The following is a 13,553-nucleotide window of genomic DNA, read 5'->3' on the forward strand; positions in this document are numbered from 1 at the left end:
TATTGCTGGGGTTCAAACTCTAGGTTTGTGTATGATGCTAGGCAAATGCTTTACTACTGAGTCACACTCATGGAATAATTTCTGATTTTTTTATTTATATACAATCCTTTAGCACCTTTGGTCCATTATAATTCAAACTAACTTCAATCTATTGGACTTTTCCACCACCTAGAACTCACTATGTAGACCGGGCTGGCCTCCAACTCGTTGCGGCCTCCAGTGCTGGGAATAAAGGTGTGCACTGCTACTACCCATCTCTGTGCAGGGTTTTCTAACTAGGCTCTTGAGCCTTCCCTGGCTTCCTTGAAATTCTCCTCACAGCTGTGAAGAATCCTTAAGCAGCTATCTGCCCCTCACTAGTGTTGAAATCTTGGCAGACGATACTCACATGGAGTAAGCTCTTTGCCGTTCCTCACAGGCTCTGCGTGACTGCAGACTCCAGGCCTTTGGCCTCGCATGACTGTTCCAGCCTCATCAGTCTTTTTCCTTCTTCCTTTCCCGCCTCGGGATTGTGACCTTTGGATTCCCACAGTCTTACTGGCTCCTTCAAATCAGTTTTTCTCTAGAAGATAGTTTTTGAGAAAGACTTTTCCTCTCCCATAGTTCATATCACTTCTCATGGTTGGCCAAAGGCTGGGGGTGGGGGTGAGCGCGTGAGTACTTTACAGATCTCTCCTCGCAGTGGCAGATAAACACCAGGGGTCTGGGACCTGGAACAGCTGGTGACATAAACATTCAATATCGTGTCCAGTTCTCAGACCCACCAGGCTCTGATGTTGCCCTGAATTCATACTGGTCTCATTAAGTATCTCTGGAACAGCCCAGCATGGTGGAACACATCTATAATCTCAGCTCTCAGCAGCTCAAGACCATTCTTGCTACCTAGGGAATTCTAGGTAAGCCTGGGCTATATGAAACTCTAACTCAAGACAAACAAACTGACCCCAAAACAAAAACATTTAAAAAAAAATCTCAATAACAGTGTGGTTATGGTAGAAGGTGGAGTTAGATTAAATATGTATAAAAAACTTTTTAAGTCATTGAAGAAAACCTTACAGTTAGAATGCTGGGTGTTGGTGGTGCACACGTTTAATCCCAGCACTCTGGAGGCAGAGGCAGGTGAATCTCTAAGTATGAGGCCAGCCTGGTCTACAGAGCGAGTCCCAGAACATCCAGGGCTACACAGAAAAAAACTTGCCACAAAACAAAACACAAGACCACACTTGGGGCTGGTGTGGTTCCACAGGCCTCTAATCCCAGCACTTAGGAGGTAGGAATCAGCAGATCTCTGTAATTCAAAGCTATCTAGTGAGATCCTGTCTCAAAACAAAAAAACCAAAACAACAAAAACCTTGTTTCTAGTTGCGTAACTATGCAAATTACCTATCATCCCATTTCCCCATCTTCATTTACTTAACTATAAAATGAATATAATATAAAGTTCTGGTAGGAATTAAATGACAAAACTCATGAAATGTAGAACAGACTACTTAGTTGGCTTACCCAGTGTGTCTAGCTGTTGTTTCTCTTGCCTGAGTGCCCCGTACTTTATGACGGGCACTACTCTAAATGTCCATGGATAACCAGTTTAACCGACATAAAAACCCCACAGTTCTCAGGTCAGCAGCACATACACTAACCGGGAACAGTACAGTGAGAGCAGGGACCCTGTGCAAGGGTGACACAGGAACTTGTAGATCATTCCAGAAACGAGCGAACAAAATAAACAGACTACATGAGGCTGGGAGCGTAGCTCAGCAGTAAAGGTTTGTCTAGCGTGCCTGAGAGGGGAACATGTTGGGAAGGAGAGGTTTAGGAGGAGTGGGAGGGGACGAGAGAGGAGATCCGGGGTGAAAATGACCAAATTGTATTCTAGATTTATATAAAATTGTCAAAGAAGTTAAAGAAAAATTAATTTCATGTATACAGATGGTTTTCTCTACATGTATGTCTCTGCATCAGCTGCATGGCTGTTGCTCAAGACCAGAAGGTGTCAGATCCCCTGGGGCTGGACTTATAGGTGCTATAAGCCACCCTGTGGGTGCTGCAAACTGAAATGGGGTCTTCAAGAAGGGCAGCTAGTGCTTTTAACCATGCATCTCTCTACATTGTCAAGAAATTTAAAGGGAAAAAGTTATCTCAGGGCTGGGGAGATGTTTCAGTTGGTAAAATACCTGCATGAAGACCTGAGCTCAGAGTCCTAGCATCATGTAAAGACCCTGGTGTAATGGGTATGTCTGCAACCTTAGCTTTGGGGAGAGGGGAAAGACAGGTAGATACAGAGTATGCTGGCCAAGTTGCTATGTTGGAACCCTGCATGACCTTGAGAGAGACAGTAAGTCTGAGGGCTTCTAGGCCCTGCTTCTTTTGGTATCGCTCTCTTTTTTAATGAGACACACTTCGTATTTAAGTCATTGTTGACTTGGTTTTCTACTGAATGCAATAAAAAAAAAAGGTAGAGTAGTATAGGAAGAACTGCCCTTGATCTATGGTCTACACACACACACACACACACACACACACACACACAGTCTCTCACAAGGTTACTTTGTTTGAAATTTTTAATTAGAGCTGCCCTATGTCAGAGCTACTTAAGTACGTTTGTCCTTTCTATTGGTCTTCATCAGACATATATGTACTATGTAATTTTCATACGTGTGTTTTGCCTGCATGTATATCTGTGTGCATGCGTTGTGCTGAGGAAGCCAGATGTCAGGTCACCTGGAACTGGAGCTACAGACAGATGTAAGCCACTGTGTAGGTGCTGTGAATCTAATCCTTCTGGAAGAGTAGCCAGTGGGCGCTTTTACCCACTGAGCCATCTTAACCCAGAAACACACCTTATGAGTACTGTTGTAGCACCACACAATAACCTCAAGTGCAATGGAAAGATGCGCTTGTGAATTGGATGTAGTGTTCGGGTCACATGTAGAACGCTCATCAGTTTCGCAGCTTCCTACCAATCCAGCAGTACAGATAGTCTCTCCAGAAATTTGCACTGCCTGCTCTTAATTTCCCAATGCCATTCCTATGTCCTCAGGCTCCTCTTCAGAACTTCCATTCCTGTTTCTGGCCGGAGTCTCTCCATAGACACATTCCCAGAAGACGTTTCTAGTTCATGTTCAGATGACTCTCCATCCCTCTTTCATGAGCTGGTATGGGAGGCCGTTTAAAGTTTATGTCCGAGCCAAGTTTTGTGAACGAGGAAAACAAACAACTCAGAGAGAAAGGCCCTAACTTGGACTCCTGTTCGGGAGGCAGGAAATTATTTCAGAGAGCAGGAAGTAGTTATAGCTTTTCCACCAAGCACTATTTCATCATCCCCACCCTCAGGGCGCGACCATCCTGGTGCAGGCGGTTAGAGAAGTGTTCACCCTGGGCAAGCATTACCACCTGTTTCTGTTGACTTTTTCCAGGCCTGGCCACCAGCTGCTGAAGCTGGGAGAGAAGCTAAGGTGTGAACAGGAAAGGCCAATTCACAGTGAGATTGGTCTGTTTCCCAGCTGTTTGAGTTCTAAGAGTGTGTGGTTATTTTCTAAGGGTGAAGAAGAAAGGGAAGACGATGTGTCATCATTAACATATGGATTTCTGCTGCCTACTCTATGTTCCCTTCTTCCTCTTCCTTACTAAAACTCCTGTTATGGGGCAGTAATATCCACATAGTGATGATGTTTCTAGGGGTCTTTAATAGCCAGCTATAGTGATGTGGTTGGAGGTGTTGAGTGTGATTTCCAGGGAGACGGGGAAATCAGGCTTGCTGGTTTGTCTTGCTCCTCTCTTCACTTCACGCTGCCAGGAATTTCAAAGGGATGGCTGCTGGCCAAGTAGCTATGTTGGAATACAAGGTGACCTTGAGCGACACACTGTGTTGTAGCACAGACAAGAACCTCTGTGTCAGTCTTGGCCTGGCTTCTTTTGGCATACCGTTTTTACGAGAGAGACACTTCTGACTTAAGCCACTGTTGGCTTGGGTTCTGTTAAATCTAATCAAACCCAGTCCTAACTCAGATGCTGTGATGATTCCTGGCACTTTTCAAAGTATAGTGGTGATTTCTCTTACCTAATTCTCGCCTTCTAACAATACTGTAAGAAAGCCGAGGCACTTGTGATGTCACAAGAGGAAGTCTGAAGTGACACAATGCAAGAATTGTCCAGTGCCACACACCAGGCTGCCTCATCCTGAAGATTTCAAAAGCATGATAGACATTCACAATCCCCTTTAAAAATATTTTGATTGGTAAGTGTGGTTATTTTTAAAAAGCAGGAATTTAGGCACAACATTTCTTCAGTCAAAAGATCAACTAACAAGGGACTTCAGAGTCACTGACTTAAAAACATCCTTCAAGTTGGCTCCAGAATACTACTGCCATATAAAATTAATCAGAACTCACTGTATTGTTCCGATGCACACAGAAAGAGCGGCATTGTCAAACAGGTGACGACGTTTTGAATGAGCAATTAGTAAGATGAACGTGTGACTACTCCAAAAGCCTTGCAGACTTGATCAATGGAGAGGCGACCACGTCTTTCAGAGGAAAAAGCAGAAGTAGAACTTTTTTGTTATGATCTAAGCAAAACTGGTCACATGGATTCAACATAAAAAAGTTTTAATGAGACAAATGTCAAGCAAGCATATCAATTTCTTAAAGAAAATCTAAAAGTTTAATTACAAAACACTTGCACAGAAACCTGGCAATTCAACAGTTCCAAACACATGTACACAACATTTTTTTTCCTAAAACATGTCAGAAATAAAACCCCTCATCCCTTCCCCAGCTGATCCTGTGTTTTAATAAAAAGCAAGAAGGAAATGTGTAACACTGAATAGGTAACCGCTTATTTCTAGAGGAGAACATGTAGGTGCAGAATCAACCTACGAACCTATTGGAAAATAAATCCTCGTGCCAGCCTGCACCCTTCTCACCTCTCTGTGATGAGCATGGGGTGAGAGGAGGTGGCACAGACAGCTCTACACAACCGACTGAATCCCAGCCACCCTCCAGGCAGAGGGCAAACTACTGGGAGACGCAGTATTTGAAAGCAAGCTACTGCTTTGACATACTGTAGGATTCTAGTAGATTCTTTCGCTATCCTCTTGAATTCTGGTTATGCAAACGTGACTAGACAAGATGAGGTATCACATCTAGAAAGAGGGGGATGATGATCTTTGGACCAAGTCACAGCCTTATCTGGCCACAAAATCAGTGCTATGGGAGCGGTACAGAACTGCACACAAAGAGAAACAGCAATATGAGGAGGAAGGAAGAAAGGACAGGAAGCATCTGGCAGACACAAACTTCCAGAACCAGCTTGGGTGTCCTTCTGCTACAGACAGTGAGTTCTACATGGGTTCAGCAGGCAAGCAATCTAAATGGCAAAAACAGGAGATGAGGGCAGGGAACCAGGACAGTACCCAGGCAGCAGAGCTGGTGGGCTGTGCAGCAGTAACGAAGGAGTCTTTTTCTAAAGGACTGCTATGTGTGGGCTTCAGTGCACGAAGTTTGATGTGTTCACATTACTCTCTATTGTTATGATTGCTGTTTCCTTTGGACTAATAAAGCACACAGAAGAGAACACAGTGCTGAGAAGACAGGATGGTGCAGTCACAGGACGGAGGCTCTGGACTGTGCCCTGGCTTATGGGCATATTGTGATATTGTGAGGGACCACATTTCATCCCCCTGCCTTTGGTGGCCTAGTGCTTAGATATTGGGCTCAGCATGCTCTGCTTTGGTTCCAAAGATCTCAGCTGCCACTTTTAGCCTTGTGCTCTAGAGCATAAAAGAAAAACCCAACCCAACCCAAACCAAACCCCCAAAACCCCAAATCCAAAACCAACCCTGAGGAGAGAAAAAGAACCTGTTTGTTTTACAGTTAAACAAAAATCTCTTAATAAGGAGAGTGAAGGAAGGAAGCCTGTCTTTTCCAGATTCCATGGATTCGGCAGTTGGTGGCTAGAGAAGGAAGACAAAACAAGAGGATTCCACTGTGTCCTTTTGTCAGCTCAAGAGACTACTTCCACAGAAGTCCCCATCACCTTAATGCACAGATCTGTACACTGAAGGCAGAGCTGTGCACTTTCCACTTAGTCGTTGGGCTGCTTTCCAACACCAAACGTACTTTCCCTTCCTCCCTCTTTACCAATGACCTTTTTTTTCCTCAGCAAAAGTGCTCCAAAAGACACTGCCAACAGATGGGGACTGAAGAGCCTTGCTGTGGCCGGGACTCCATGTCAGAGCACGAGCAATGCTCAGAGAACAGCAGGCAGGACCAGGAAGGAAGGAGAGAGCATTGTCCTTCAGGGCAGCAATCACAGAGCCTGCTGAGGGCTGGCACCCACTGAGCACCATGTGGGGTGTGAAACACAGCCTCACTCCACAGGGTACCCTCAACAAGAAGCTCCTGTCTTTGGAGTCACAGCGGGGCAGTGATGGGAGAAGATTGGGCCCATCCAATGAGAATTCTCCTTCAGAGCCCCGCTGAGCAACAAAGCCCAGAGGTCAGAAAATGGAGATGTCTAACTTGGTGGGAGTGAAAGGGAAGCCCCAGAGGCATTTAGAAATGTTGACATCTAGGTAAGAAAACTGGAGTGGAATTGTAACGACGTATCTTCCTTTCTGCTGCAGAGGGAAGGAAGACGGCAGTCTCAGGGTCACCATTGTCAGAGGAATGTATGCAGATCCACTTCAGCAGAAGTGGAAAGAAGAGGAACCTAAGAAGTCTTGGAAGTCGGTGAGGGGCTGTACACTTTCAAAGCGTCACACAGGGCCTCTACAGTTCACACATCCATTTTTGCTGCTCCCTTATACAGCTTCCTGGGGTGAAGGCAGTTCACTTACTAACAATTCTTCCATAGGGAGGGGTCTGTAGTCCTCTGCCCCACTCAGTTCAAATGTTCACGGATGGCTTCTCATTTTGCACAAATGGAATCATTACATCTTGGAGCATTAAGATCTGCAGAAAAGGAAAAAACACCAAAAAGGTAACTGCTGATCTGATGGAGTTAGGATTACAGATTTAAAAATGCTTTGTTTGACTTTTGAGAGGATTACAACAGGGAAAAATATGAAATAAAGATCTCGCAAGGCTGCACACAGGCATCAGTGAGATGTTTCAGACATTTCAATGAGAAATATGGCCCTGCTCTAGTCCTGGATCCAAGAGAGTCAGAAGCTGTCATCAAAATGCAACAATAAGACAAATCTGTGAGGGAAATTAGCGACCTACTTCAGTACAGAGAAAGTAAGGCCAATTAAAAGCAGTTTTCTTTAAGCATAAAGCTAAGAAAATGTACAGGAAATATGTCCATGTGTTCTATCAGCACACTTTTTTACTGATTTAAAACACAGTCATTGGGCTGGCAAGATGGCTCAGTGGGTAAGGCTGCTAAGCCCAGTGCCCAAGTTCAATCTCTGGGACCCACACAGTGGAAGAAGAGAACCAGCTCCCATAAGTTGTTTTCTGATTTCCATACCCACAGCATGGCATGTACATGTTCACATGCATAGACACAGACAGACAGACAGACACACAAATGTAATGAAAATACAATACATAAAAAAAGAACATCTTCAATCTTCAAACAGTTGAGTTATGTGGTTCAATAAAACTGGGCAATACATGGATTCTAACAGTCATAAAAGTGACCAACTCTCAACAGAAATAGCCTCCTGGTTCCATTTTTGTTTTTAAGGCTAGTTAGCGACAGAGAGGTGACAGCTAGGGTAATTCTTCCATTGTATATCTATAAAAATAAATTTTAAATGGCTAGCCAAAAGTCACTAGCATCAAACCACTGTATTTGCATTAATGCTTTGTTCTAAGTTTGGAGTACCTTAGCCCTACTTCCACCCGTCACCTAAGAGCTATGCTTCAGAAGCCTCTGGATGACAGTTTAGACTGGCATCACTTAAGTATCTTCAGACCCTACATCTCACCTCTTTGGGATTCAGTGTCTGCATAACAAAACGCTGTGTGAGCTGGGGAAATAGCCCAGTGTACCCAGGCATGAGGACTGGAATTTGGATCCCCAGGAAAACACATACACACACACACACACACACAAAGCTGGGTGTGGTGGTTCACATCTACAATCTCAGTGCTGATGAGCCAGAGGCAAGTAGACTGCCAGAACTCATGGGCCTGCTAATCTAGCCAAACGGGTGAGCTCTAGATTTACTGAGAGTGACAGAGGATGATTCCAGACACTGATTGCTTTTCACACGTGTACACTTGAAAGAGTGCACTATACATTACACACTCCACATCCATGTTGGATTTCTAAAGGTCTTTCCCAGCTCTGATATGTTCTCTAAAACTTGTAAACTGTGGCTACGAGCTTCACTTTATTCACTGGCTCCTGACAGGGAATGAAGCCTTTGCCAAGTTCATGCCGGAGTAATTAATTATACCATGAGTGCTGGGGACATGAGGCTAGCTGTCTGTCTATACATATTTGTATAATGAGACCACGCTAGTATTAATCACAGTCTTTCTAATTGTTTCATTTGATGGCTTGGTTATGTGTGCATGGGAAATTTTAAGAATCTGTAGTAACAGAAAGTTCACATTTGCAGGCTTTTTTTTTTTTTTTTTTCAAGGACAAAATACTTTCGGTTAAAATCAAGAAGACTGGTAATGGCCTAGGTTTTTGAAAGACCCTTCCGAGAGGAGCACTATAGCTTATAGCCTTATGGTAGACAGCTTTAGGAAAGACGTACTGGCATATGCTCAAAGTGAAAAGCCACTTTTGGCTTCATACTCGAATTCATTGCCCTCTCCTTAGGTGAGGAAACTCCATGTTATCAATTACTGATTTCTTTCGCAATCGTCCTGCTGAGTCTCCCAGCTCTCTCTTTTTAAGCCTCCAAGAGTGCTAATTGAAAACACTGTGTGAGAAGGAAGATGAGCCCTGAGAATCCCAGGCCTAGATTTACAAGCTGTTCCCTTCATAAGCGGCAGCAGCGATGCCACTTCTTTATCCTATTGGGAGGCCAGTCATCTCTTAGAAGTAAGTCCATTCCATCTGGCAGCTCGCTAGAAGGACGATGATCTTGTTCTCCTCTAAGGATGACCAAAGTTAAAGTATAATGAATTGTCTTGTATGGTCACCATACAAAGACTCAAACAAGATGGATAAAGAGTATTGTCTTTGTTTCTGCTAGCAAATGCTACCTCATTAGATGAAGAAATATGGGCCTGATGTGTCTCATGTTTTGCTCAAGCTCTAAACCAAGCAAGAGCCCAGATTATGCAGATGAGGTGCTCTGTGCCTGGAGGAGATGCAAACCATGCTGTTCCTTAGGAGCATTTTGCTACACTCCTGTGTTTTAATATGTGGCTATATCACGATGTGGTTCAACCCTAAAATTTCCACCTGGATTATAGTCATATTGAAGATGGGCAGGCATGCAAACATCCTATCAGTGTGCACTCACCAGCACTTAACGATCAAGCCTGTTCACAACCTCTCGGACTGTAGCTATGAAGTTTTCGTTGTCTTGGGGATTAGCTAAAATTATGCTGTGCAGTCTGTTCATATATGAGTCAATGGTGTCCACTGTTGGCATTTCTCCACTTCCTGAAGTGAGATAAGAAGAAGACACAGTAAGAAAACTTTCCTCATGCAGGTCAGCTTCGCCAGCTACATATTTAATGAATACATGTTAAAAAAAAAATCATGACACTAACGTGGTTTGCCAGACAGACAGATTTTAATTGCACAGGAGAGACTTTCAGACTTCAAAGGTCGGGAACTAATCTTCGTATTTTGTGGTAGTCTGGATGAGCAATGTCCTCTACAGGCTTATGCATTTGTTGGGGACTGTGGACCCCCAGACCCTGAATTTCCTGTGCCGGTGTAAACAACTTGTTTTCCTCTGCTCTAAGCAGCCTGCAGCTGCTCTGAGAAGGAGACCTGATGGCAGGGAAATGCTTTCTGATGGCCTGCAGCTGAAAGATCCCGAGAGCTGGGGCGTGGCCAGAGCACTATATAAGCTGCCCCTGAACACAATAAAGGGGGCATTCTTGTTTTAAGGCATGTCTCTCTCTGTGTTTGTCAGTCTCCAGCCCCTTGTCTGGCTTGCGAACCATACCGTAGCGTGTAGCGCATAGAACAGGCGTATTGCTTTATATGCATCGTTTCTATTTTTTTCCCCCAAGACAGAGTTTCTCTGTATAACAGCCCTGGTTGTCCTGGAACTTGATTTGTAGACCATGCTAGCTTCGAACTTACTGAAATCTGCCTGCCTCTGCCTCCTGAGGGCTGGTATTAAAGGTGTGTGCCATTATCGCCTGGCAGGTTTATGTATTTCAATACGTGGTCCCTGGTTGATGGCAGTGTTTCAGGAGGGTAAGGAGCCAGGTGGAGGCTAGCTAGAGGAAGATGTTATAGGGAGAGGGCTTTCTGAGTTTCAATTGAAGTGATCTCTAATCTTCCTGCTCTAGCCACTATGCCCTTACCACACTTCCCCACCATAATGGCCTCTTACTCCCTGGAACCATAAGCCCAAATAAACTATTGCTTCGGTAAGTCCCTTTTGGTCATGATGTTTATCATAGCAACAACAAATAATTAATGCATACTCTAAACCAGTGGTTTTCACCTGTGGGCTTTGAGTCTTTGGGGGTCGAATGACCCTTTCACAGGTGGTCACTTAAGACCACTGGAAAACAGATAATATGATTTGTAACAGTACAAAATTACACTTATGAAGCAGCATTGAAAATAATCTTATGGTTGGGGTCACCACAATATGAGGAGCAGTATTAAAGGGTTGCGCGTTAGAAAGGTTCAGAACTGATGATCTAGACAGATGGGCAAGATAATACAGTGTCTGTCTACTAGGAGTTGTATAACAAAAGATTTGAGACTGCCAGATTTTTCCCATGATCATAATTAAAACGAGAACAAAGGTAAGAAATTCTAGTGTTGTTTTCCTTTCTATTAAAACACCACTAAATTCAAGACAAACGTACGTAGAAGAAAATGTTCTTAGGATTTGAAACTTCATCACCCAATGGTTATGAATAGGTTTAATAGTAAAGAATACATTAAAACAGAAGTGGACAAAAATCTAAATGATCAGTCTGGATTATTTTAATAAATATGGATATTCTAGGTCTCATTGAATTTTTTTTTTTTTTTTTTTTTTTTTTTGCGAGATGGTCTCACTATGTAGCCCTAGGTATCCTGGAACTCACTAGGGTAGATCAGGCTGGTGTCGAACTCATAGAGATCCTCTGCCTCCCAAGTGTTAGGATTACAGGTGTGGATCATTATGCCCTGCCTAGCTCCTGAGGATGCTTGGGAGGCAGAAGCAGGCAGATCTCTGAGTTCAAGGTCAGCCTAGACTACAGAGTGAGTTCCAGAACAGCTAGGGCTGTTACACAGAGNGGGGGGGGGGGGGGGGGGGGGGGGGGGGGGGGGGGGGGGGGGGGGGGGGGGGGGTGTGGGTGTGGCAGGGGAGGAGAATGTCTTGATGGGACATGTCCCCTCTTTATCTCTGGAGAGACATTTCAGTTTCTCCACATTAATAGCATAGTAGCATACACAACACCCCATCCCCACCCCGACCCACTGAAAGTGTAAGGAGAGGATGACGTTACCAGGCAAGGGCATGCTGGCAAAGCTGCTGGTCAACATCTGTCGCAGGGTCTCCAGGTGCTGCTGAAGGACAGTGTTCCGGCTCCGCTCCTGAATCACATCCACCTCCAGCTTCTCTACTGCTGTGCGCATGCTCTCCACATGCTTTTGTAGGGCTGCATTCCTTTCTTCAAACTCCATGTTGGATTTACGAAGCTGGCGGAGCTCTGCCTCACGAGCTGAGGACACAAGCCCCCGCCCCCAGAACACATGTGGTAAGAGAAGGCGCCTCTGAGGAGTCCCAGTAACCCTCCTAAGGAAGTTCTGCTTAGCTGTCTCTCATTAGCTCCCTCCTCATCTCCCAATTCTCTTAATGACACTCCAGATAGCAATTTCAGCAATGAAACGCCTGGCTCCCCAGAGCTATTTCAATTCTTAAAGCAACACATTCTATACACAAGATTGCAACAAACAGCGGCAATTCCCAGCATTTTGTTAGATTTTGCTTTTTAAAACTGTGCATGGAGAAGCCTGAAGCACGGGCTCTCAGGGGTGTCCAGGACAACTGGCTAAGCACAGCAGTGGATGCTCATCTTTCTGGCAATGGGAGCAGCTTTGCCATTTCTTTTCTTCTTTCTTTCTTTTAAAAATATTTTATTTATTTTTATTTTATGTGTATGGGTATTTTGCCTGTACGTACATCTATGTACTATGAATTCTTGGTGCCCACAGAGGCCAAAATAAGTGCATTAGATCCCTTGGAACTGGAATTACAAATTGCCAAAAACAAAACAAAACAAAATAAAAACCCAAAAAAGCCAGGTGATGGTGGCACATGCCTTTAATCCCAGCACTTTGGAGGCAGAGGTAGGTGGATCTTTGAGTTTGAGGCCAGCCTGGTCTACAGAGTGAGTTCCAGGGTGGCCAAGAGTACACAGAGAAACCCTGACTTGAAAAGCCAAAAACCAAAACCAACCACTACAAAACAAATAACAACAATACTAACAACAAAAAACAAATCCCAAACCCCACAAAAACCAAAACCAAAAAACAAAACAAACCAAAATCAAAACCAAATTGCCATGTGGGTGCTGGAAAATGGAACCTGAATCCTCTGGAAGAACAGCCAGTGCTCTTAACCACTAAACCATCTCTCCAGCTCCCAATTTTGCAATTTCTTATTGTGTAATCTGGACTCCCATGCAAACTTTCGTTTATATAGAGGATTCTAGGCTACCTATCTAAAAATACTGCATTAGTGATTTATATTTATTTCTTTTTGATCCAGTAACCAAAGAAACTTTGGCTGCATTGGCCTCACTTTTGCTCACTGGTCACAGAGTGAAGTAACAGACATTGTTTGCTGCAGAGTCCTTTCTAGTCCTAAGGAGGGCTATCAGCCTTGCTTTTGAGCAATGAACTCCTGAGACTAAATCACCTGTCAAAGACTCAAGGAACATACACACACACACCCCACTGAAGTAATTACCTTTGCTGTGGTTCAGGAATTCTTCTGTAAATATGGGGATGTCAAAAACAGAGCGCTCCTTTACCTCTGTTTCTTTCTATGAATCAAGAACAAAAGTTAGTTCTTAGAAGTTAAATTAAATAATAGTGCCCAAGGCACAAGGATCAAGTCTTCCTTAGAGAAATAGCTGGTGAGCAGGAATCAGACCAGGAGAGCCTGGGAGGGAATATAATCATTCATAAGAATGGAACTTCACAGAGCTGGAGCAGCTAGTATCAGAACTCTAGGTATATGACTGCTAGACAGTGAAAGACTAAAACAAACCCAGATGCATTTCACTAATGAAGAAAACAGAAGCCCTTTCTTAGTACTGTGTTTAAACAGTCTACAGTAGAGAATTGTGAATGTGGCTGGGTCAGGAATTGAAAAAGGGTATTTTAGTTGTTCTTATTGGTTATGCATTTAAGTACCATTTGAGATGGGAGTATGCAATCAAAATTTG

General features: G+C 43.9%; 1 protein-coding gene and 1 long non-coding RNA gene across 2 annotated transcripts in view; both read right to left on the reverse strand.

Moving 5' to 3' along the window:
- LOC126486936 (uncharacterized) overlaps positions 1–4,519 on the reverse strand; it is a 6,228-nt gene extending 1,709 nt beyond the window's left edge. Inside the window, exons 1-2 of the long non-coding RNA XR_007588235.1 lie at positions 4,392–4,519; positions 389–562 (exon numbers count right to left, since the gene is read on the reverse strand). This is a non-coding gene — a long non-coding RNA (uncharacterized lncRNA). The remainder of the gene's footprint in view (positions 1–388; positions 563–4,391) is intronic.
- A 71-nt stretch (positions 4,520–4,590) lies between these two features.
- Hmg20a (high mobility group 20A) overlaps positions 4,591–13,553 on the reverse strand; it is a 74,294-nt gene continuing 65,331 nt past the window's right edge. Inside the window, exons 7-10 of the mRNA XM_050119463.1 lie at positions 13,073–13,148; positions 11,607–11,822; positions 9,437–9,579; positions 4,591–6,953 (exon numbers count right to left, since the gene is read on the reverse strand). Coding sequence (XP_049975420.1) covers positions 9,443–9,579; positions 11,607–11,822; positions 13,073–13,148 — 429 coding nt within the window. The 3' untranslated portion in view covers positions 4,591–6,953; positions 9,437–9,442. The remainder of the gene's footprint in view (positions 6,954–9,436; positions 9,580–11,606; positions 11,823–13,072; positions 13,149–13,553) is intronic.

This window comes from Alexandromys fortis, unplaced genomic scaffold, assembly GCF_014885135.2.
Source record: "Alexandromys fortis isolate MF-2015 unplaced genomic scaffold, M_Fortis_MF-2015_v1.1 scaffold_167, whole genome shotgun sequence".
NCBI lineage: Eukaryota > Metazoa > Chordata > Mammalia > Rodentia > Cricetidae > Alexandromys > Alexandromys fortis.